The following is a 24,872-nucleotide window of genomic DNA, read 5'->3' on the forward strand; positions in this document are numbered from 1 at the left end:
GTACAAGAATATAACTACTATTATACTGCCCCTATGTACAAAAATATAACTACTATAATACTGCTCCTATATGCAAGAATATAACTACTATAATACTGTCCCTATGTACAAGAATATAACTTCTATAATACTGCCCCCTATGTACAAAAATATAACTACTATAATACTGCTCCTATGTTCAAGAATATAACTACTATAATACTGCCCCTATGTACAAGAATATAACTACTATAATACTGTCCCTATGTACAAGAATATAACTACTATAATACTGCCCCTATGTACAAGAATATAACTACTATAATACTGCCCCTATGTACAAGAATATAACTACTATAATACTGCTCCTATGTACAAGAACATAACTACTATAATACTGCTCCTATGTACAAGAATATAACTACTATAATACTGCCCCCTATGTACAAGAATATAACTACTATAATACTGCCCCCTATGTACAAGAATATAACTACTATAATACTGCCCCTATGATAACCATAGGGGCTTTAAGCGGATTGTTTGCTTGGGGCCCCCTTCTGCTATAATTACTTGTGGGCCCCTGTGAGTAAGAAGATGGGACTGAGCAGACAGGATTGTTTCACCTCTTTATGGAGTAGTTCTCTCACGTTGTTTCCCTCGCCATCCTATGTGCCGCCTGTGGCATGATGTCGGATGGGTTAACATTAGAGGGGGCAGACACGAGGCTGTGGTGTATTTGTCTCATATTGTAACCTGCAAATTCTATACAATTGGCTTGAAACAGCTGGAAACCAAGAAGCTTAGAAAGTGGTTATAGGAATAAACATAAAGCGTTTCATACGATGGGTTCGCATGGCGTGTAATTAGTTGCGTACTTTACGACATTATACTGGTGCATTAAGCCTATATTATCCCGTTATCATGTGCTCTACACGCGGTGCCAATTATGGATCTATGATTAATCTTGAGGCCCGATATGTAATAATGAATATTATTTAGTCACTGTTGATGAAATTCCATGAGCGCTGTACAACAGAGACATGAAGTCATTGTACTATTTTGTTTTTTTGCTAATATATAAGGGTATGTGGACTCTTGCAACCTATGACTGGCTTTAACGTATCCAAGATACAAAATTAAGCAACTCTGCAGGTAGTCTTGGTTAAAAAAAAAAATCTTCAACCATTTTGTGTATACAGCCTCAATGCAGTCCCATACGTCAAGGAAAGGAGACAGAGAAAGTGAAGTAATACATGACTGCCGGGTCAGACTACGAATTTTCTTTTTGTAGTCTGTCACCATGGAGACTCATAGGTCTGCACTGGAGCCGTATACTCAAAAGGGTTATTAAAGACTTTATGTAATGTTAACCTCCTTTTTTTTTTTTACAGTCAGATGCTCCTCTCCTTTGTCACCTGTGGTGTCACCTGCCCGCCATGCCCTCAGCCTCTTACCATGGAGTGACTGGACTTTCTTTGAGGATTTGACTGATGATAAAATGACAATATATGTGGATATATGTGGAGCAAGGCATTAGCTTCTTACTGATGGTACCAAACACTATGTTTAGAGGCAAACATGAAGAACACCTAAAAACTGTCTCTCCCCCTACCCAATACTCTGGTTTCCCTTTCCCATCCACCCGGCTTCCATGTACCATCAAACCCACCATCAAAGACAAGCAGCTTACTTTGCTCCCATCCTGGGGATCCCACCAGTAGCATGACTTCACCTATGGTACGTAGTCCACTGTTGAGAAAGAAACATTCAGTTGCATCCTTATTTGATTTGGGGGCGAACCTGCAGTCTTAGTGTTACCAATTTAGGCCCAATGTCAATTAGGGTGGGCTTCCCACAACAGGAGAGCTCCCTTGATTTTTGTTCTCCCACAATCTGTGGTCCCATATGGTATCTTTTAAACAACTCATCTAGTATAAAAGAACCTACCACATTGGACAAAGTAGTTTTGTTGGGAAGGTTCCAAAGGTTCTAAAGATTCTAAAAGTTCCAAAGGTTCTAAAGGAAAGGTTCCAAAGGTTCTAAAAGGTACCAAAGGAAAGGTTCCAGGTTCCAAATGTTCTAAAGGAAATGTTCCAAAGGTTCCAAAGGTTCTAAAGGTTCTAAAGGAAAGGTTCTAAAGGTACCAAAGGAAAGGTTCCAGGTTCCAAATGTTCTAAAGGAAATGTTCCCAAGGTTCCAAAGGTACTAAAGGAAAGGTTCCAAAGGTTCTAAATGTACCAAAGGAAAGGTTCCAAAGGTTCTAAATGTACCAAAGGAAAGGTTCCAAATGTTCTAAATGAAATGTTCCAAAGGTTCTAAAAGGTTCTAAAAGCTCATTGATAAACTGAGTACAGTAATTCCTATCAATCAGCTCAAGTGTCCAATTTCCCTGCAGTGCCTCCACAGGCAAAATGAAGTATTACATGATGACCATTGAAATCAGTTTACGTTCAGAAACTGCACACAAAGCTTGGAATTTAATGTATGTAGCTGCTGTGTTTAGCTCACAGAAATTGTACTGTAACAAATCCTCAGCTGTAGAAGTAAGACAAGTTCAGGAGAGGTATTCCATCTCTGAATGTAACTACGAATGTTTCCGTTTACTAAAGGCAAGCAGAGATCTTGAAAATGGCCCAGAACTGAAACTCAACGTTATATTAGAAAGCTGCGGAACATTCTAAGGTGATTCAACCTTATTTACCTACGTTGAGAACAACCCTTTAAACTTCTGACTTGTACTTTTTTTCTACATCTTCCCTGTTCCCCAGTCCCCAAATTTGAAAGCTCATAAAAAATATTTTGTAAACATCCTAAAAGTATAGGTATATTCAGTGTTAAAACCCATCACCCCTCTGGCACTTGAGGGGTTAAAGGCGCAAGATGGAGATATGATTTTCCGACCCATACCCAACCTCCACCCCCGCTTAGTTTGTCTATAACATGAGGTATTAAGCGAAATGCTGTATGAAATTATTGGAGTTTTCCGTACCGAGGTTTGATGCGTTCATGAGTCATGTGACACAGTATCCGGTAGATAAAAATGTAAAAACAGTTCAGAAAAAAAGGCAAAAAAATTACTTGTCAGCATCAATACGTTACAGAATTCTGCGTGACGTCGTTCAACACTGCAGTCAGAAGCAATTTATTATTTTTACCCCCGGAAAAATACTAAAACTTAAGAACACAAATGTAATTATCTTCATATAATAATCTTGTTACAAACCGATGCGATTGATTCAATGTACAATAGAAATTCCGGATTTTTTTTTTTTTTGGTGATGATCGTCCCATTTTTGTCATTTGTAAGGTCTTGTATGCTTACATTAATAGCCGCAAAATCCCATTGACCTGCAATTGAACGAGAAAATGTCTTCCCCGGAGCCTGATGGCGGGCGGCGCTGCTGATCATTTTTCTTTAAATGAAGCTTTTTCTGTCTGTCAGGGACCTACCCCGATATTCACCGAGTGATTATTCCTCTACAGAGCAAGAATTCTGTTTGACAAACAAGCTTAGCACATGGTGGACGAACTGGTACTGCTCACTGGTCTGGATCATTCCTCCCCTACAAAAAATATATAGTCATAAACATGATATTTAGTAATATTAGATTTGATCAATATTAAAAAAATCCTAAAATATTACTGCCCGTAGAGCACAAACAATTGGATGACATTAATTGCAGCTTATCAGCTTTGCTGCACAGATTGGAACACCTTTGACAGAGTCATCTCATTATCGTTAAAGAGCAGGATTAGCAGAGTCATTTTATATTAGGTGAGGTTCGTTAGAGTAACTTCATCATTATTTGAGGGCAGGGTTTGCATAGTGTTTTCTTTATCATTAGAGAACAAAATCAGCAGAGTCATTTATTATCATTAGAGGGCAATGTCAGTCAAGTCATCCTATTAACATTACATGACTGGGAAAGGGGAATTATTTCATTATCATTGGAGAGCAGAGTCATCTCATTCATTAGAGGGCAGAGTCAGCAGAGTCATTTTATTTCAGGTTAGGTTCAGTAGAGTCATCTCACCATTATTAGAGGACAGGGTTAGCAGAGTCATCTCATCATTAGAGAACAAGATCAGCAGAGTCATCTTATTATCATTAAAGGTTAGAGTCAGCAGAGTTGTGGATAACAGAGTCATCTCATTATCATTAAAAAAAATAGGATCAGCAGAGACATCTCATTGTTATTGGAGAACAGAGTCAGCAGAGACATCTCACTATCATTAGGAGGTTAGAGTCAGCAGGTTGTCTTATTTTAGGTTTTGGTTCAGCAGAGTAATTTTATCATCATTAAAGCACAGTCATGTCAATATCGTTAGAATTTAGAGTCAGCAGAGTTGTAATATTTTAGGTTAGGTTCAACAGAGTTATTTCATCATTAAAGAACAGAGTCAGTAGAGTCCTCTCATTATCATTAGAGGTGGGATCAGCAGAGTCTTAATATTTTCATCAGAGGGTGGAGTCAGCATTGTTATTTCATCATTATTATACAATGCCTACAAGTAGTATTCAACCCCCTGCAGATTTAGCAGGTTTAATAAGATGCAAATAAGTTAGAGCCTTCAAACTTCAAACAAGAGCAGGATTTATTAACAGATGCATAAATCTTACAAACCATAAAGTTTTGTTGCTCAGTTAAATTTTTATACATTTTAAACATAAAAGTGTGGGTCAATTATTATTCAACCCCTAGGTTTAATATTTTGTGGAATAACCTTTGTTTGCAATTACAGCTAATAATCGTCTTTTATAAGACCTGATCAGGCCGGCACAGGTCTCTGGAATTATCTTGGCCCACTCCTTCATGCAGATCTTCTCCAAGTTATCTAGGTTCTTTGGGTGTCTCATGTGGACTTTAATCTTGAGCTTCTTCCACAAGTTTTCAATTGGGTTAAGGTCAGGAGACTGACTAGGCCACTGCAACACCTTGATTTTTTGCCTCTTGAACCAGGCCTTGGTTTTCTTGGCTGTGTGCTTTGGGTCGTTGTCTTGTTGGAAGATGAAATGATGACCCATCTTAAGATCCTTGATGGAGGAGCGGAGGTTCTTGGCCAAAATCTCCAGGTAGGCCGTGCTATCCATCTTCCCATGGATGCGGACCAGATGGCCAGGCCCCTTGGCTGAGAAACAGCCTCACAGCATGATGCTGCCACCACCATGCTTGACTGTAGGGATGGTATTCTTGGGGTCGTATGCAGTGCCATCCAGTCTCCAAACGTCACGTGTGTGGTTGGCACCAAAGATCTCGATGTTGGTCTCATCAGACCAGAGAACCTTGAACCAGTCAGTCTCAGAGTCCTCCAAGTGATCATGAGCAAACTGTAGACGAGCCTTGACATGACGCTTTGAAAGTAAAGGTACCTTACGGGCTCGTCTGGAACGGAGACCATTGCGGTGGAGTACGTTACTTATGGTATTGACTGAAACCAATGTCCCCACTGCCATGAGATCTTCCCGGAGCTCCTTCCTTGTTGTCTTTGGGTTAGCCTTGACTCTTCGGACAAGCCTGGCCTCGGCACGGGAGGAAACTTTCAAAGGCTGTCCAGGCCGTGGAAGGCTAACAGTAGTTCCATAAGCCTTCCACTTCCGGATGATGCTCCCAACAGTGGAGACAGGTAGGCCCAACTCCTTGGAAAGGGTTTTGTACCCCTTGCCAGCCTTGTGACCCTCCACGATCTTGTCTCTGATGGCCTTGGAATGCTCCTTTGTCTTTCCCATGTTGACCATGTATGAGTGCTGTTCACAAGTTTGGGGAGGGTCTTAAATAGTCAGAAAAGGCTGGAAAAAGAGATAATTAATCCAAACATGTGAAGCTCATTGTTCTTTGTGCCTGAACTACTTCTTAATACTTTAGGGGAACCAAACAGAATTCTGGTGGGTTGAGGGGTTGAATAATAAATGACCCTCTGAAAAGACTTTTCACAATTTAAAAAAAAAAATAAAACAAAGAAATAACATTCTTTTTTGCTGCAGTGCATTTCACACTTCCAGGCTGATCTACAGTCCAAATGTCACAATGCCAAGTTGATTCCAAATGTGTAAACCTGCTAAATCTGCAGGGGGTTGAATACTACTTGTAGGCACTGTAGGTCAGGGTCAATAGAGTCATCGTATTATCATTAGAGAACAGGGTCAGTAGAGTCATCTCATTATGGTTAGAGGACAGGTCAATAGAGCAATCCTGTTATCATCAGAGGACAGGGTCAGTAGAGTGGTGTCGTTATCATTAGAGGACAAAGTTAGTAGAGTCATCTCTTTATCATTAGAGGACAGGATCAATAGAGTCATCTCGTTATAATTACAGAACAGGTTCAGTAGAGGCATCTCGTTATTAGAGGACAGGGTCAGTAGAGTCATCTCATTGTCATTAGAGGACAGGGTCAGTAGAGTCATCTCGTTATAATTAGAGAACACAGTCAGTAGAGTTATCGTGTTATCATTAGAGGACAAGGTCAGTAGAGTCATCACGTTATCAAAGGAGGACAGATCAGTAGAGTCATCTCGTTATCATTAGAGGACAGGTTCAGTAGAGTCAACGTGTTACCATTAGAGGACAGATTCAGTAGAGTCAACGTGTTACCATTAGAGGACAGGTTCAGTAGAGTCATCTCGTTATCATTAGAGGACAGGGTCAGTAGAGTCAACATGTTACCATTAGAGGACAGGGTCAGTAGAGTCATCTTGTTATCATTAGAGGACAGGGTCAGAAGAGTCATCGTGTTACCATTAGAGGACAGGGTCAGTAGAGTCATCGCGCTATCATTAGAGGACAGGGTCAGTACAGTCATCTCGTTATCATTAGAGGACAGGGTCAGTAGAGCCATCTCGTTATCATTAGAGGACAGGTCAGTAGAGTAATCTTGTTATCATTAGAATGCAGGATCAATAGAGTCATCTCGTTATCATTAGCGGACAGGATCAGAAGAGTCATCGCATTATCATTAGAGGACAGGGTCCGTAGAGTCATCTTGTTGTCATTAGAGGACAGGACCAGTAGAGTCAACTCGTTATCATTAGAGCACAGGGTCAGTAGTCACCTCGTTATCATTAGAGGACAGGATCAATACAGTCATCTTAATATCATTAGAGAACAGGTCAGTAGAGTCATCTCGTTATCATTAGAGAAAAGGGTCAGTAATCATCTTGTTATCATTAGAGGACAGGGTCAGTACAGTCATCTTGTTATCATTAGAGGACAGGTCAGTAGAGTCATCTCGTTATCATTAGAGGACAGGGTCAGTAGAGCCATCTCGTTATTATTACAGGACAGGTCAGTAGAGTAATCTTGTTATCAATAGAATGCAGGAGCAATAGAGTCATCTCGTTATCATTAGAGGACAGGGTCAGTAGAGTCATCTTGTTATCATTAGAGGACAGGGTCAGTAGAGTCATCTTGTTATCATTAGAGGACAGGGTCCGTAGAGTCATCGTGTTATCATTAGAAGACAGGGTCAGTAGAGTCATCTTGTTATCATTAGAATACAGGATCAATAGAGTCATCTCGTTATACTTAGAGGACAGGGTCAGTAGAGTCAGCTCATTATCATTGGAGGGCAAGGTCAGTAGAGTCATCTTGTTATCATTAGAGGACAGGGTCAGTAGAGTCATCTCGTTATCATTAGAGGGCAGAGGGTCAGTAGTCGCCTCGTTATTATTAGAGGACAGGGTCAGTAGAGTCATCTCGTTGTCATTAGAAGACAGGGTCAGTAGAGTCAACTCATTATTAGAGGACAGGTCAGAAGAGTCATCTTGTTATCATTAGAGGGCAGGGTCAGTAGAGTCATCTTGTTATCATTAGAAGACAGGGTCAGTAGAGTCAACTCGTTATTATTAGAGGACAAGGTCAGTAGAGTCATCACGTTATCATTAGAGGACAAGTCAGTAGAGTCATTGCGTTATCATCAGAGAGTGAGGCGACTTAATGACAGATGAGAGCTCTATCGTACTTTTGGAGGCCCAGGTACAGCAGGATAGCAACATATATACTTTGCACAGTCTATAGACATTTTTCTGTCCATTAACTCCCACTCATTAAAGCGGCACTTCCTGCCTGGGACAATTCAGGGATCAACTGCACGTCTGCCAAAATGCTGCACTGTGCTTTCAAAGGACGTCATGCAGGGAAGGTCTCACTCCGGCCTTGTGAAAGTGAATAACAGGAATATTCAGAGACATTTGAGCTGAGAACTATTAATTGCTATTTCCTTGGCTGGATCTTTGGTGCCCCGAAATAGCTCAGTCTGTTTCACAACTATAAGTGTAAGTAATAATTAATTCCTACCCTCAATTATTGTACATTGGCAACAAGTTACTAGCAGGAAGTGCCAGCATAATATACTGCTATGATGGGGGTGGGGGGTTAATCCAGATTGTAGCAGTGATGTAGTATCAGTCATCTGGATTAGGCATTATAGAAACCCACCCGTCATTCTCATCGTCACAAGTCTAGCTGCCCACAGGAGACACCAAGCTGAAGCCTTATCTTATCCAGGGCATAGTATATAAGAAGACCCAGCACAATGGATCCTTCACCTCCACCATCATGTCCTCAATAGTGTTGGGAACTCAGACCATTCTCAATATACTAATGGTAGATCCCTCTAACAGTTAGAAGATGCACCCATCCCATGATCAGGTCCAAAACCAAGTGCTCAAGAAACTGAATGTTATCACAATCTAAATCGCTATCCAAATGCAAAAGATTTGGGCATCTAATCAAAGTAAAGTGGGTGCTATCGTCTTACCTGTCTAACCTCAGCTGGCAGGTGGTCTTCAGGATGTCCACCATCCCCTCATACTTCAGCTGTTTACACAGGATTGTAGTAGCAATGAAACAGCCGGTTCTCCCGATCCCTGCACTGCAAGACAGAAGACATGATATGTTGTCATTCAGCATTCCTATCAGTAACGGTATAGTGAAGCCTGTCTTGTGGCTCACCTGCAGTGTACAACTATAGGTCCGTTATTAGGCTCGCCATTTTTCCTGGCTTCCTCCACATCCTGCACCAACTTTAAGAGTGCTGGAGCTTGATCCGGGGTCTTCTGGTCTGGCCATGATGTGTACCAAAAATGCAGCAGACTCCTTTCTTTTTCACCGTTCTAAAACATTGCCCAAAAGTTCAATGAACATTTGGTATGTCTGGTGAGACAGCGGCGATTATTGGGAACTTTGGATGTCAGCATTGTCATTATTGAACACTGTGGCTGTTATTATTAGGTGCTATTTATTGGGTACCATGACTATCATTATTTGGTCCTATGGCTATTACTATAGGCACTGTTGATGTCATTATTGGGCATTGTGTCTATAAATATTGGACACTATGGCTGTCATTTTACGAAATTTTAGCTGGTATTAATGGGCACTATAGCTGTCATTATTGGGCACAATAGTTGTCAACATTTCAAACGGTGGCTGTCATTTCTGGACACTATGGCTGCTCTTATACCTGCTAATATTGGGTAGTGTTGGTGTCATTATTGGGCACTAGTGCTGTAATTTTGGGGCACAATGGTTGTCATTATTGTGTATTGCGGCCGTCATTATTGGGCATTGTGGCTGCTATTATGCCTCAATTCTTGGGCCCCATTGCTGTCATTGTTAGGCACTGTAGCTGTCATTATTTGGTATTGCGGATGATATTATGCCTGCTAATATTTGGCAATGTTGTTGTCATTCTTGGATACTAGTGCTGTAATTATTGCGCACAATGGTGGCTATTATTGGGCACAATGGCAGCCATTATTGGGCATTGCGGCTGCTATTATGCCTCAATTATTGGGCAGTGTTGCTGTCATTCTTGGGCCCCATTGCTGTCATTGTTAGGCACTGTAGCTGTCATTCTTTGGTATTGCGGCTGATATTATGCCTGCTAATATTTGGCAGTGTTGTTGTCATTCTTGGATACTAGTGCTGTAATTATTGCGCACAATGGTGGCTATTATTGGGCACAGTGGCAGCCATTATTGGGCATTGCGGCTGCTATTATGCCTGCTAATATTGGGCAGTGTTGCTGTCATTACTGGGCACTGTGGTGGTCTTTATTAAGCACTGTGGTTGTCATTACTGGGCATTGCGGCTTCTATTATGCCTTCTAATATTGTGCACTGTGGTGGTCATTATTGGGCACTGCGGCTGATATTATGCCTGCTAATGTTGGGCTGTATTGCTCTCATTATTGGGACCTATTGCTGTCATTGTTTGGCTCTGTGGCTGTCATTACTGGGCATTGCAGCTCCTATTATGCCTGCTAATATTGGGCAGTGCTGGTATCATTATTGGGCACTAGAATTGTAATTATTGAGCACAATGGCAGTTATTATTGGTCATTGTGGCAGTCATTATTGGGCACTGTGGCTGTTATTACTGGGCATTGGGACTGCTATTACAGTATGCCTGCTGATATTGGGCAGTGTTGGTGTCATTGGGCACTAGTGCTGTAATTATTGAGCACAATGGTGGTCATTATTGGGCACTGTGTCTACTATTATGCTTGCTAATCATGGGCAGTGTTGGTATCATTATTGGGCACTAGAATTGTAATTATTGAGCACAATGGAAGTTATTATAGGACATTGTGGTGGTCATTATTGGGCATTGTGGCTGTCATTACTGGGCATTGTGGCTGCTATTATAGTATGCCTGCTGATATTGGGCAGTGTTGGTGTCATTATTGGGCACTAATGCTGTAATTGAGCACAATGGTGGTCATTATTGGGCACTGTGCCTACTATTATGCTTGCTAATAATGGGCAGTGTTGGGCTAAATGGTGCTTATCATTGTGACATTGTGAGGACTCTATACAGATTATTATTAGGCTTTTAGGGCTGTAATTATAGGGGCAATGTGGATGTAATTATAAGGGTACAGGGGCTGATGATTAGGGGTAGTATGCGTACCATTTTGTAGGTTTTCCTACCTTTAAAGTCATAAGTCTTAGCCCATAATCATCCTCCTGAATGATGTGATTCACGGTCACCTCTATACCCTCATAGACGCCATGTTTCTCCGGCCAGTACTCTGTGCATTTCTGCGTAGAGATGAACAAATCACTCTATGGGAACAGTAACTTTTTTTTCTATTCTTAAAGAACCCTTTTAAACCCCATTGTCTAAATGCGGGTATATATTGGGTGCAGAGGCAGAAGTTGCACCTGGGCGCCTCTGCCATATATAAAATGCCAGTATTATTCAGGGTATATGGTAGGTGGGCAGCCAGGTACGGATGTTGGACTATGGCCCGGGTGTATCCCATCACTCCTCTGTCCTTACCATACAATGTCTGACATCATCTAGGACTGTATAGACGCCACTCACCTCGTTCACTTCTTCAATGTTGGTGATCATGACTATAATAGGTGAATGTTGTTGCCAGACCATCTTCCAGAAATCCCCTACGGTGTTCACGGTGGGTCCCTGAGTTGCAATGTAAACTTTTTCCTCTTCTTCGTAACCCTGTGACACAGAACAAAGAGCGGATATGTGGGTAAGACAATGATAAACACCCGGTGGCGCTGTCCGTGCATAGAACATTGCAGGTGCCCAGTAAAAAGGGACTTGATCAATTTAATTTCTGTTACCCAGATAACTTCGAGCAATCAATAATATCCCACAGGAACATACACAAGTCTGGGCACACAGTGGCTGTAACTATAAGTGTTATGCGAGCACTGGGGCTGGCTGTGTTATGGGCACACAGTGGCTGTAACTAGAAGTGTTATGGGAGCAGTGGGACTGGCTGTGTTATGGGCACACAGTGGCTGTAACTATAAGTGTTATGGCAGCACTGGGGCTGGCTGTGTTATGGGCATACAGTGGCTGTAACTATAAGTGTTATGGGAGCAGTGGGACTGGCTGTGAGTATGGGCACACAGTGGCTGTAACTATAAGTGTTATGGGAGCAGTGGGGCTGGCTGTATTATGGGCACATAGTAGCTGTAATTATAAGTGTTATGGGGGCACTGGGGCTGGCTGTATTATGGGCACATAGTGGCTGTAACTATAAGTGTTATGAGAGCACTGGGACTGGCTGTGTTATGGGCACACAGTGGCTGTAACTATAAGTGTTATGAGAGCACTGGGACTGGCTGTGTTATGGGCACACAGTGGCTGTAACTATAAGTGTTATGAGAGCACTGGGACTGGCTGTGTTATGGGCACACAGTGGCTGTAACTATAAGTGTTATGGCAGCACTGGGGCTGGCTGTGTTATGGGCATACAGTGGCTGTAACTATAAGTGTTATGGGAGCAGTGGGACTGGCTGTGAGTATGGGCACACAGTGGCTGTAACTATAAGTGTTATGGGAGCAGTGGGGCTGGCTGTATTATGGGCACATAGTAGCTGTAATTATAAGTGTTATGAGAGCACTGGGGCTGGCTGTATTATGGGCACATAGTGGCTGTAACTATAAGTGTTATGAGAGCACTGGGACTGGCTGTGTTATGGGCACACAGTGGCTGTAACTATAAGTGTTATGAGAGCACTGGGACTGGCTGTGTTATGGGCACACAGTGGCTGTAACTATAAGTGTTATGAGAGCACTGGGACTGGCTGTGTTATGGGCACACAGTGGCTGTAACTATAAGTGTTATGAGAGCACTGGGACTGGCTGTGTTATGGGCACACAGTGGCTGTAACTATAAGTGTTATGGGAACACTGGGGCTGGCTCTGTTATGGGCACACAGTGGCTGTAAATATCAGTGTTATGGGAGCACTGGAGCTGGCTGTGTTATGGGCACACAGTGGCTGTAACTATAAGTGTTATGGGGGCACTGGGGCTGGCTGTTTTATGGGCACACAGTGGCTGTAACTATAAGTGTTATGGGAGCACTGGGGCTGGCTCTGTTATGGGCACACAGTGGCTATAACTATAAGTGTTATGAGGGCACTGGAGCTGGCTCTGTTATGGACACACAGTGGCTGTAACTAAGTGTTATGGGGTATTGAGGCTGGCTGTGTTATGGGCACACAGTGGCTGTAACTATAAGTATGATGGGGGCACAGGGGCTGGCTGTGTTATGGGCACACAGCGGCTGTAACTAAGTGTTATGGGGTATTGAGGCTGGCTGTGTTATGGGCACACAGTGGCTGTAACTATAAGTATTATGGGGGCACAGGGGCTGGCTGTGTTATGGGCACACAGTGGCTGTAACTATAAGTGTTATGGGAGCAGTGGGGCTGGCTGTGTTATGGGCACACAGTGGCTGTAACTATAAGTGTTATGGGGGCACAGGGGCTGGCTGTGTTATGGGCACACAGTGGCTGTAACTATAAGTGTTATGGGAGCACTGAGGCTGGCTCTGTTATGGGCACACAGTGGCTGTAACTATAAGTGTTATGAGGGCACTGGAGCTCGCACTGACTGCCCGTGACAAGTTATGGGCTACAGCACAGGAGGGATCTATTCTGGGAATGAGTCCTCACTCACAGCTAACGGACGAGGGTTCTGCTCTGCTCACCCGTATATAATTAGCATTTATATAAGAACTCAGCGGGTCGTCCTCCTGGTCTGGGGATGTAAGGCACACTCTGCTATGAGGGTCTGCAAAATATAAAGCGATATTAGTGGTTATAGAGCTCGTCCTTGTGTACACGAGCCCAGCGATCTCAGCCCTGTACGACGTATACATTTACTGTATGTAGTGTAGTTCCCATTACTGCTGACAGGTGGCAGTGATAAGTAATCTGGATATTTTACTGCAGGAACGTTGGACCTCTCTGACTATACTGGATCATTGTGGACCTACCTTATGTGTTATGGTCAATTATCAGTAAGGCTGGTTCTAGTTGCAAATGCTCATAGGTAAAATGTATGAAAAAAATATATCCTTTAAATATAATATATCCCTTAGTGATCATATGAAAGCACAGGGGAGGCTGAGCGTGTACAAGTCCCAGATGTTGCTGTACATTCTGTTATTCCCTTGCTGCTGGACTCACTTGGCAGGATGGTTTTGTATCTGTTTTTCCGCACTAAGCCCAGAATTTCATATTCTTTTGGATCAACAAAGTTCATTGGGATTTCCTAGCATAAAAAAAAAAAAAAAAAAATCACAAAAGCAAAAATTTTACATGGTGAAATTCCTATAAAGTATGGAACATACTTAAAAAAAATCCATAGGATGCTTGTGTGTGTTATCGGCCAACGATTCCCTGCAACATTGTATCATTTACATTGATGATTAGCGGTGATACATGTATCTTGGCACAGCTTATCCCTTTAGATAGAAATCTTACATACATGTGGATGAGCGACAGGTTCACATTATAAATATAATAGAGAATCCAATAGCTGTCACCCCATAACTATAATGTGAACCATGAATGGTTTGGGGTTTATATTTGTTGCCATAAAACACATATTGACTTACAAAGAACTCTTTCTGAAGCTCAAAAGAATCCAGAGCTTTCTCATGTAGCTCCTCTGGTGTCAGGACGCTGCCGGCCGTTTGAAGGTATTCCCTGGTCGACTGTTCCCTCGGAGACATGATGTGGCCGTAGGGCTCTGTGCACCCCGGGGTACACATGTCCAGAGTCAGAGACACGTTGGAGCCTCTCCTGTGGAGAGAAGATTCATACAACTCATGTGTCTCTTTATATAAAGGAGATCAGGAGCAAAGTGTCAATGCATTACTTGTCATCTACTCAGAATTACATCCTGTATTATACTCCAGAGCTGCACTCACTATTCTGCTGGTGCAGTCACTGTGTACATACATTACTTATCCTGAGTTACATCCTGTATTATACTCCAGAGCTGCACTCACTATTCTGCTGGTGCAGTCACTGTGTACATACATTACATTACTGATCCTGAGTTACATCCTGTATTATACTCCAGAGCTGCACTCACTATTCTGCTGGTGCAATCACTGTGTACATACATTACTGATCCTGAGTTACATCCTGTATTATACCCCAGAGCTGCACTCACTATTCTGCTGGTGCAGTCACCGTGTACATACATTACATTACTGATTTTAAGTTACATCCTGTATTATACTCCAGAGCTGCACTCACTATTCTGCTGGTGCAGTCACTGTGTACATACATTACATTACTGATCCTGAGTTACATCCTGTATTATACCACAGAGCTGCACTCACTATTCTGCTGGTGCAGTCACTGTGTGCGTACATTACTGATCCTGAGTTACATCCTGTATTATACCCCAGAGCTGCACTCACTATTCTGCTGGTGCAGTCACTGTGTACATACATTACATTACTGATCCGGAGTTACATCCTGTATTATACTCCAGAGCTGCACTCACTATTCTGCTGGTGCAGTCACTGTGTACATACATTACATTACTGATTCTGAGTTACATCCTGTATTATACTCCAGAGCTGCACTCACTATTCTGCTGGTGCAGTCACCGTGTACATACATTACATTACTGATCCTGAGTTACATCGTGCCTTATACTCCAGAGCTGCACTGCACTGTACATGTAATGTATGTACACAGTGACTGCATCAGCAGAATAGTGAGTGCAGCTCTGGGGTATAATACAGGATGTAACTCAGGATCAGTAATGTAATGTATGTACACAGTGACTGCACCAGCAGAATAGTGAGTGCAGCTCTGGAGTATAATACAGGATGTAACTCAGGATCAGTAATGTATGTACACAGTGACTGCACCAGCAGAATAGTGAGTGCAGCTCTGGAGTATAATACTGGATGTAACTCAGGATCAGTAATGTAATGTATGTACACAGTGACTGCACCAGCAGAATAGTGAGTGCAGCTCTAGAGTATAATACAGGATGTAACTCAGGATCAGTAATGTAATGTATGTACACAGTGACTGCACCAGCAGAACAGTGAGTGCAGCTCTGGAGTATAATACAGGATGTAACTTTGTATCAGTAATTTGCTGGCTGTCATATAACAGTCCTGTTGACCTTTCTCTGGTCTATGTCACATATAGTTTTCATCTACAGCTGCATTCACCTTTCCTGCAGCCCCACGGGTTTCACAGACAGGGTTTCCACATCAGTGTCGCCTCTGATATCCATCAAACAATCAAAGACGGGGGTGTCGGGCACGGGATCGAGGTCCAGGAATTCCTCCACCTTGTCATCCGTCCATTCCGAGTAGGTGAAGGAGGGCTGGCGGCTCACAGATTGGCGTCTGTCCTCTGACAGGACTGGTTCAGCGTGAGACTTCAGGTACCATATCTGTGAATTAGAGGGGAGAGAGGAGAAGCTGAAGAATAAATGTGCCCTTAGGGGACGGGCCCGATGCGCTCGCTCTCCTGCGCGCACACCGTCCTATTGTGCTCCGCCGTTTAGCCTTGTAGTCGCTGACGTTTATTCCATTTACTGAAAGTGCTGCAGTAGAACAGTGTGGAAACAGTCAGCGCTCTGGAACATAACGAGGCGACATGAAGCCCTATTGTTGAGGGAATCTAAGTGCACGCAGCACAAACATCGGAGGAAAAACATGCAAATGGCTCTGCAGCATCTGACGTGTCCTTGTCTCCATTCCCTGCAGCTGTAAACCTGCTCTGTGCTGCGGGAAACAGAATTACATTGAGGCTCATAAAGCTTCTTCACTGGGCCAAGGCTCTGCAGCATCGCCTCTCAATTCTTCACCATGTTCAGGATCTCTGCTTGCTGTCGGTAAATGAGAGATATCCTGTTTACATTCCGAGGCAGCAGAGGAATACAGCCGACAAGTGGACACAACAGAGTCCAGACAGGACAATGCTCTGATCTGCAGACTGATACATGAAGTGAAGAATAAGATCTAATATATGCTCCAATGGAGTTCCGGACTTGATTGATAAACTACATCCACATCAAACATCGGATAATAGTGCTACTTAGTGACTTTTGCTGTAATAATAAGCGTGTTGTGCTAGAATTATTACTTCTATTTTCTATTTCATGGTCGATACATTGTTTATTTTCATTGATATTAGGTGACAACCACACACTATTGGATATTATTGTGACAGCGCTATGGTGAAGGCGTTCCCGGCCTGTACGCGCGTGTCTACCCTGCTTCTGCTGACCCCCGGCGTCTCATCGTGGTAGGTGGTGTCCAACCAGGACCTGCCGCCACGTGACTCCGACGCCGCCTGGTGTCGTGGTTGGCACGGAGACGGGCGCGTCATTTCCAGCCGGGGCCGTCACTTCCGGTCACGCGGTGACGTTTTTCAAACCGCAATAATGGCGGTAGGGATATAAATAAGATGCACACCATAGGTGTGCAGGCCCCCCGAAGAAAGAAAATCCGAAACGCGCGTCGGGGCGGAGGCGCACGGACTGAATTTTGTACTGTGCCCTAGACTGCCGGTAATAATTGCTGCTAATTGAATTTTGCGCTTTGGCTTAAAGGCTTATTTTTTATAAAGGATGTAGCATGGGTTGGCGGGTCTTAGGGGCACGATTGAGGTGATATATGATGTACCCTATATGACACAATTTAGAACATGATGTACTTTAGGGTGATGATTGATACCTCATAGTCACAATTTCAGTTGCCTGCGTGGCCAATCTTGCACTATATTGTGTGTGGCTTTTCTTTGTGACTACTCCCCCATAACCTGAGTCTATTGTATTTTAATAATAAAGTTTGCATTTTTATATTAATATGGACACTAGTATCATCTGTTCTGTTGGCATTTTCATATGATTTCTGATGATAGGTCACATTAGTCCTAATTACTTAGACACATGACTCTGATAATTATGTAGGGTAGACTGCTGATACGTGTTGTTGTTATATAAGACTTTGATATTTAGTTCTATACAAAGTATACAGCTTGTCTATGAGTGTCCTCATTAACCCACAGCAAACAGAGATCTTACTGATGGTGACGAATCGATACACAATGAAAAGTCCGGGAACTTTCTTATATTCTTTGTGTTTTGATTCATCGCAATTATCAGGATCTCTGCTTCCTAGGGGTGAATGTGAAGATTGCAGAAGTCAGCCGGTCCTGATCCTGTATCTGCTCGTTACAAAAGATCCCGGAAATGGAACGGAAGCTTAGCCCCCTACATCCTAATGATCTCTGTCCGGAGAAGACCCCCAAACTGATTGGAAAACCTCTACCCGTCTGCCGTCTTATTCATTGAACAATCCTGAGAATTGCAGAGCGCTGTCTGGAAAAACGTTTAGTAAAATATCAGTGTTTTTGATGCGTTTTTTTTTTTTTTTTCATTTTCATTACAATGGATGAAAAACGCTGAAAGAATCGATTTGAAAAACGCTTCAAAGGTTCAAATGTGCAAGGAAAAAATAAGCAGCGTGGATACGATTTTAAAAATCGCGTTCAGTTTGCTGCTACTATAAAATGCTGCGTTGTTTTTCCGTAGCAATAAATAATGCAACGTGTGAACAAGCCCTTCCAGAATTGATCATTTTAGGATGCATCTGACTATGTGAAGAGAAATCATCGAAGCCGCGGATTCCTGTATGTCTCCGTCCTCTATTTAACCTGATATTACTATAGATTCGATTATATCATAATATTATTATATTGGATTATTATAAATCCAAGTCTTCACGTACCATGGTGCCAATCAATGCCACAACGAAGAAAACGATCACCAACACAGAGCCGGGCATCTCCACCGTCCAGAATCCACTCTGCAGGGTGGTTAAATCCTGAAAGAGAAGAAGTTGGTGGAAAAAGGTGGCAAGTAAAGGGCAGTGGTCCTGAGCCACTTAGACGATGGGCCCACCCGGATCCTTGAGTGAACGCCACAGGACGGGGACATTATGAGGGGGCATTAGTAATTGTGAATTGGGCACTTGGGAGGCATTATTATTGATTATTACTTTTTGCTGGGCACAGACAGGGGGCATTATTGCTGATGGGACACTCAGGAGGGGAAAAGCCATCCTGGACAATATTGCTTGGCAATCAGGAAATTATAACTTAGGAGTTTGTGTAGATTGGTAATAGGTAGAGGTGCTGGAAATATGAGAAATCAACTCAAAACCTAAGTTGTGGGTGGGAGAAGTCATCACAGTGGTCTGGGCCAGATAGTACAGACAGGAAAAGTGAACGTCTCCCATCAGAAAGTTACCTGTCACTGTGTATAAAAATGTTTTCGGCCTCCCCCTGTTTTGATCCCCTAGTCATGCCTCTGGTCATATATGTGTCATAAGGAGATTATACATTACAATCTTACGCTTTCTTTTTGCTGCAACTTCTCCGCTTTAACCTAAACTCTGCAACCTCCCACACTACCATTCTGAAATACTCTGTGCTGCTGCGCTCCCAGCCCTTTACTCACACTTTGTAACCTATCTTAAGATCTTCTGAAATACTCTGTGCTGCTGTCGTGCCCTGCTCATTCTAATATGGAATTCTCAGTTCTGTGCCGTCCCACTGAACCAGCGCTCTCCTCCCCTGAAATACTCTGTGCCTGCTCTTAATATTTGATATTTGCTCTTTCTAGTCAAACCTCCTCCAAGGTCAGCAAACTCTTAAAATTCTCTGTGCTGCTGGAATTTTGCCAATGGGGAGGATCATTACCTGGGAATCTATCCTATCCCCTAGACTACGGTTCCAAAGTTTAGGGTCACCCAGACAATTTAGTGTTTTCCATGAAAACTCATACTTTTATTAATCAAATGAGCTGCCAAACGAATTGAACATCTAGCCCAGACATTGACAAGGTTCGGAAAAAAGATTTTTATTTGAAATAATAATTTTCTCCTTCAAACTTTGCTTTCATCACAGAATGCTCCCTTTGCAGCAATTTCAGCATTGCAGACCTTTGGCATTCTAGCAGTTAATTTGCTGAGGTCATCTGGAGAAGTTTTCCCCCATGCTTCCAGAAGCCCCTCCACAAGTTGGTTTGGCTTGATGGGCACTTTTTGCACCATACGGTCAAGCTGCTCCCACAACAGCTTGATGGGGTTGAGATCTGGTGACTGCGCTGGCCACTCCATTACAGATAGATACCAGCTGCCGGCTTCTTCCCTAAATGGTTCTTGTATAATTTGGAGGTGGCTTTGGGTCATTGTCCTGTTGTAGGATGAAATTGGCTCCAATTAAGCGCTGTCCACAGGGTATGGCATGGCGTTGCAAAATGGAGTGAAAGCCTTTCTTATTCACAATCCCTTTTACAAATCTCCCACTTTACCAGCACCAAATCGACCCCAGACCATCACATTACCTCCACCATGCTTGACAGATGGCGTCACACTCTTCCAGCATCTTTTCAGTTGTTCTGCGTCTCACAAATGTTCTTCTGTATGATCCAAACACCTCAAACTTGGATTCGTCTGTCACTTTTTTCCAATCTTCCTTTGTCCAATGTCTGTGTTCTTTTGCCCATATTAATCTTTTCCTTTTATTAGCCAGTCTCAGATATGGCTTCTTCTTTGCCACTCTGCCCTGAAGGCCAGCATCCCGGAATCGCCTCTTCACTGTAGACGTTGACACTGGTGTTTTGTGGGTACTATTTAATGAAGCTGCCAGTTGAGGACCTGTGAGGCGTCGATTTCTCAAACTACAGACTCTAATGTACTTGTCTTGTTGCTCAGTTGTGCAGCGCGGCCTCCCACTTCTCTTTCTACTCTGGTTAGAGCCTGTTTGTGCTCTCCTCTGAAGGGAGTAGTACACACCGTTGTAGGAAATCTTCAGTTTCTTGGCAATTTCTCACATGGAATAGCCTTCATTTCTAAGAACAAGAATAGACTGTCGAGCTTCACATGAATGTTCTTTTTTTTTCTGGCCATTTTGAGAGTTTAATAGAACCAACAAATTCTCCAGATTCTCAACTAGCTCAAAGGAAGGTCAGGTTTATAGGTTCTCTAATCAGCCAAACTGTTTTCAGCTGTGCTAACATACTTGCACAAGGGTATTCTAACCATTCATTATCCTTCTTACACAGCAAACACAAAGTACCATAAGAGCACTGGAGTGGTGGTTGTTGGAAATGGGCCTCTATACACCTATGAAGATATTGCATTACAAACCAGACGTCTTCAGCTAGAATAGTCATTTACCACATTAACAATGTATAAAGTGTATTTCTGAATCATTTAATGTTAGCTTCATTGGAAAAAACTGTGCTTGTTTTTCAAAAATAAGGAAATTTCTAAGTGACCCTAAACTTTGGAACGTTAGTCTATGTAAGTTAAGCATGGAAGATTTCCAGATTTAGAAGAGTCCTATTTGACATTTTCTTTTTTTTTCACCCAATAATATGATCTTGTCCCGTATTGTCTGCGGTGCGAAAACGTAAACCACTTCCACTGCCCAAAAATGTGCATCACGCAGAAGTAAAACAATCTGGAAACCCTTTGAAAAGTCATATTTTCTCCCCGCCTTGGGGCAATATTTTAGGAAAGGGACCCCCTCTAGTGTTCATAGGTGGTACTGCAATTTTAAAGGGATTGTCCAGTATTTGGTAATCTTTTTGGAAAATAGCAACTGTGTGACGACCTAAATGCATAAGAAGTTCAGATCTATATTTTATGAATATTTCTAAATGCAATTGATATCGACATCTCTATAATTATTGTTATTTTCTTACTTTGCTTCACTTACAATAAGACATTTTGGGTAAATGAATCTGACCAGCAGAATGCTTTACCCCGGACACAAGGTGCGCGCTCCCACATCAATCACATTAATCAGAGTCTATGACTCAGGGACTGATCATATTTGGATCCTGGGGATGGCTTGCAGGCTCCAGATGGTCTGTATGAAAATCTCATTTCGGATCCATCTGGAGGATGATGATGTTTGCAACCCGTCCCCACTATTGCATTAAGGATACACTCCAGCATGGCAGCTACTAGTGTATTCTTACACACCGCAAACCGAGTTACCAGAGTGCAGGCTGGTTAATAAGCTTTTACATCACTGTAATTTTGCTCATTTCCCTGAGAGCCGTGCAGAACTGTGGTGGTAGTGGGCTGTAGTACAGTATGACGGGGGGTGGGGAGAAAGATTTGTACTGATCATCTGGATGGCATGCTATTTTATGTATCCAACAACCGAAATTGACCTAAACCCAATTGAGCATCTCTGGAGAGACCTGAAAATGGCGTCCACCAACGTTCACCATCCAACCTGACGGAACTGGAGAGGATCTGCAAGGAAGAATGGCCGAGGATCCCCAAATCCAGGGGTGAAAAACTCGTTGCATCATTCCCAAGAAGACTCATGGCTGTACAAGCTCAAAAGGTGCTACTACTCAATACTGAGCAAAGGGGCTGAAGACTTATGATTATGTGATATTTCAGTTTTTCCTTTTTAATAAATTTGCAAAAATTTCTACATTTCAGTTGTTTTTTTTTTCAGCCAAGATGGGGTGCAGAGTGTACATTAATGAGAAAAAAATGAACTTTTTTGAATTTACCAAATGGCTGCAATGAAACAGAGTCAAAAGTTTACAGGGGTCTGAATACTTTCCGTACCCACTGTATACTGTATCCAGTGGCGTAGCGTGTGCTCCGAGCACCCAGGGCAAAACATGTATTTAGTGCTTCCTAACCTACTGACTGTTTTTGTTGGGTTTTTGTATGACTATTTTAGACCTAAGCCTAACACTAGCCTTTAAGCCTAAATCCAACCCTAACCATTGCCCTAACTCTTACACTAGCCTTTAAGCCTAAATCCAACCCTAACTGTTGCCCTAACTGTAACACTAGCCCTTTAAGCCTAAACCCAACTCTAACCATAGCCCTAGCCTTAACACTAGATCTTAAGCCTAAATCCAACCCTAACTATAGATCTAACTCTAACACTAGCCTTTAGGCCTAAATCCAACCCTACCCATAGCCCTATCACTAGCCTTTAGGCCTAAATCCAACCCTACCCATAGCCCTAACACTAGACCTTAAGCCTAAATCCAACCCTAACTATAGCCCTAGCCCTAACACTAGACGCTAAGCCTAAATCCAACCCTAACCGTAGCCCTAACCCTAACACTAGACGCTAAGCCTAAATCCAACCCTAACCGTAGCCCTAACCCTAACACTAGACGCTAAGCCTAAATCCAACCGTAGCCCTAACCCCAATACTAGCCTTTAGGCCTAAATCCAACCCTAACCGTAGCCCTAACCCTAACACTAACCTTTAGGCCTAAATCCAACCCTAACCTTAGGCACTTGACCTTAACACTAGTCTTTAAGCCCAATGTCAACCTTAACCATAGCCCTAACCTAAAACATTTTTGGGCATCCCTAGGCAACTGCCCCTGTGCCCCCGCCTTACACTGCAACACTGACTGTATAATAGCCGCTGCATTTGACTCACCAATATCTGGGAAAGGACGAGCAGACAGATACTACCCCCGATGGTCAGTATGTTCCACAGCGCGGCCCAGCTGTACTGAGTGTCCCTCTCCATATCCTGCGATGGGTCCATTCCAACCTGCAGGTCGTGCTGCTCATCTGCATCGTCCAAGGAGCCCATGTCTGCAGAGGACGTCTGTCATGGATGGACCTGGCCACGTAAAAAAAGGAAAAGATGAAATACTAGTGAGAGGATGGTCCTGATCGCGTACACCTTGTCGCGGTGGGATGGCTTTTACACTTCTTTGATTAAATCAGTGTCAACCAAATACCCCATGTTATTTACATGTACTATTACTATTTACTGACCTACTTACTTACTGGTACTTACTTACTTACAGGGTAATTGCCCATTGTTTTTATCCTAGGTTTTGTCTGTTAATGGCCACAGTGTGAATGTCCGCCTACACAATGCACTTATTACAAGTGTGCACTTCTTCCATCTTTCTTAAGGACAGAAGTTGTCAAATGAAACGTATACGTTTTTATGAAACGGTGCGCAGAAATCATGCTAGAGCGGTAACTGTGGATTTAGTGTTTTTGGACTTTGCAAAGGCATTTGTTAATGTCCCGCACATAAACACCTGATGAGTAAATTAAAGATTTTAGGTTTAGAAAGTAATGTTTGTCAATGGATCGAAAAGTGGTCCAAAGACCGCACCCAAAGCATTAAGCAGTGACCCCATTCGAAAACAGGATTAATAAGAGTTGTTCCTAATTTTGCAGAAATACGCCCTTTCCCCATCCATAAAATTAATGACAGTTAGTAAAATTAAGAGCACATTGCCCTTTCAGTAAATGTAGCAGACGTCACCTGCAGTCCTATGTAATATCACAGATAACACAGTGATCGTTCTCGGAGTACAGATACCGTGGTGACAATTACCCCAATATACACTTCAGAGCAATGCTGTCACAGCATTTCCCAAAAAATTCAGCCTCACAAATTTGTCATCTCAGTTGCTGCCTATGCAGATCCGAAGCAGCAGTTGAGATTAATTTGTAATTGGCTGCTGCGCTCTGCATAGACAACAACTGAGATGACAAAGTTTGCAGTATAATAAAGTGAGTTTTGTCATCTTGCACGCTGCCTATGCAGAGAAAATCAGATGAGATGACAAAGACTGCATCATAGTGAGAGCTTTGGCATCTCGTGATGAACTTATCTTGACTGCTGCGCTCTGCATAGGAAAATGCGGTGCAACGGAACCAACCAAGATGTTAAAGTAACATACGGCGGCTTTATTTATTTAGATCATTGGCAGCCAGGCAGGCACTCACTGCACCCCTGCATCACTCAAAGAAGAGGCTGCAGAGGGTGTCATTTTGGACAAGTGGGAGGGAGCAAGCAAGATTGGGCGGCAAGACAAGCGGAATAAGAGAGTCTGCAGAGTACGTCCTCCTGTCTCCTCTCTCATTTCCTCGTCCTAAGTTGGTGGCGCTGAACGATCATGTTGGATAGCAGCAGCACATAGGTGGCACATATGAAAAATGATACTATGTCAGAGTATGCAGTGTGCATTGTACTGTACAGACTTTGTCTCTATTCTCCACCCCAACCATTAACGGACTCTGTACTGTACAGACTTTGTCTCTA

General features: G+C 42.8%; 1 protein-coding gene across 1 annotated transcript in view; it reads right to left on the reverse strand.

Annotated features, from left to right (window-relative positions):
* Window positions 1-429: 429 nt before the first annotated feature.
* Window positions 430-24,872, reverse strand: part of PTPN5 (protein tyrosine phosphatase non-receptor type 5) — an 81,738-nt gene continuing 57,295 nt past the window's right edge. The window contains exons 3-13 of the mRNA XM_069738578.1: window positions 23,238-23,426; window positions 18,524-18,619; window positions 15,953-16,179; window positions 14,366-14,552; window positions 13,935-14,019; window positions 13,454-13,536; window positions 11,310-11,447; window positions 10,913-11,023; window positions 8,931-9,091; window positions 8,737-8,850; window positions 430-3,545 (exon numbers count right to left, since the gene is read on the reverse strand). Of these exons, the coding sequence (XP_069594679.1) occupies window positions 3,452-3,545; window positions 8,737-8,850; window positions 8,931-9,091; window positions 10,913-11,023; window positions 11,310-11,447; window positions 13,454-13,536; window positions 13,935-14,019; window positions 14,366-14,552; window positions 15,953-16,179; window positions 18,524-18,619; window positions 23,238-23,396 (1,455 nt within the window). The 5' untranslated portion in view covers window positions 23,397-23,426 and the 3' untranslated portion in view covers window positions 430-3,451. The remainder of the gene's footprint in view (window positions 3,546-8,736; window positions 8,851-8,930; window positions 9,092-10,912; window positions 11,024-11,309; window positions 11,448-13,453; window positions 13,537-13,934; window positions 14,020-14,365; window positions 14,553-15,952; window positions 16,180-18,523; window positions 18,620-23,237; window positions 23,427-24,872) is intronic.

The sequence above is a fragment of the Ranitomeya imitator genome, chromosome 9 (assembly GCF_032444005.1).
Source record: "Ranitomeya imitator isolate aRanImi1 chromosome 9, aRanImi1.pri, whole genome shotgun sequence".
Classification (NCBI taxonomy): Eukaryota; Metazoa; Chordata; class Amphibia; order Anura; family Dendrobatidae; genus Ranitomeya; species Ranitomeya imitator.